General features: G+C 40.1%; 1 protein-coding gene across 2 annotated transcripts in view; it reads right to left on the reverse strand.

The window, feature by feature from the left end:
• Window positions 1–1353, reverse strand: part of abcc1 (ATP binding cassette subfamily C member 1 (ABCC1 blood group)) — a 33181-nt gene that overhangs the window by 27480 nt on the left and 4348 nt on the right. For both annotated transcript variants that reach the window (XM_032538284.1, XM_032538283.1), the window contains exon 4: window positions 288–425. In XM_032538284.1, coding sequence (XP_032394175.1) covers window positions 288–425 — 138 coding nt within the window. The remainder of the gene's footprint in view (window positions 1–287; window positions 426–1353) is intronic.

Here is a 1353-nt window from a genome sequence, read left to right on the forward strand (position 1 = left end):
AAGAAACTTCAGATACAGTATTAGGGGACCACTAGGGTCTCTATAAAATAGACTTTAGATCCAGTATTAGGGGACCACTAAGGTCTCTATAAAATAGACTTTAGATACAGTATTAGGGGACCACCAAGGCCTACATAAAAGCATCCAAAGAGCACCATGTCATGGAACCTTTAAGGGCTTAGGAGTTATTAATTATATGTGCCACACCAAACCAGTTACATATCTATAGGTTTGTGTTGAACTCTATTAATCCAAAAGTAATTCAGCTGTGCTGGTGTGAGGCTGACCTGGTCCAGGGCCTGGAAGATCTTGGACCTGAAGGTGACTGTGGCACACAGCAGTGCCAGCAGCCAGTAGATCAACATGACTCCAGATGACTGAACCCCTTTCATCCGTTCATACTGGATTACCAGGGTGGCCAGCAACTGGAGCAAAAACACACACAATACATACAGATATTACTCTAAACTAACACACCTTTATTATTCTAAGCCGTCTTCCATGTGGTGTAATAACAAGAAAGTCTCTACATGCTGTATTTCAGACTATGATCCAGTTGAAAAAGTACAGCCTACAGACTAATGACAATTTCTACCTGACAGGCCTGCTTTGTTCCAGTTGTGGTTGCAGCTTTAACGCCATCTTCCCAAGCTCAAAATGTCTATAACGGTTCCCTTTTTTTTTTTTTTAAAGGACTGGAACCTTATCTTGAACACAATGGATTGATTGCATTTCCCCATCAGGCCTTGGAATGTTTTGGGATTCCACAGAGGAACGGAGCTAGAAAGGAAGCCGTCTGATGTTTAATCTGTTGCTATGGACCTAGACTTGACAAGTGTCAGTGAATGAAGGAAGGAATAGACTTTGACCTTCCTGAAAGCCCTACTGTTGGTACACTGCATTCAATTGAATGTCTATGGTTAGTCACGGGTAAGTTACAAACTTGTTTGCACCGGGGGTGCAAAGGTAATGGAAGCCTTGTATCTCCCGTTTTGAGTTTTTGAGTGGAACATGTATTTGTTTTGAGTGACACAAAAACATATATTTACTATATAACGCACTAACACTAAAACATGCAGTTTGAATTTCTCTTTAATCAAAACTCTGGTTAATATCCAGGGGGAAAAAAGTACAATAAGAACAAAAACACATCTGTCTAGCTATAACTTACAGGAAGGTCAGTCAGTCTGTCTGTTATTTACATATCTTTCAAACCGTTAGTCCGATGGATTTCAATCTTGACAGGTGTCTTGCTACGGGCATACGTAAGTGCAGGGCCAAGTTTTACATTGTTTGGATTAGAAATGCAAAAGATATCGTTAAATATATATCGTAAAAGAAGAACACATTGGC

Source organism: Etheostoma spectabile, chromosome 15, assembly GCF_008692095.1.
Source record: "Etheostoma spectabile isolate EspeVRDwgs_2016 chromosome 15, UIUC_Espe_1.0, whole genome shotgun sequence".
Taxonomy (NCBI): Eukaryota; Metazoa; Chordata; class Actinopteri; order Perciformes; family Percidae; genus Etheostoma; species Etheostoma spectabile.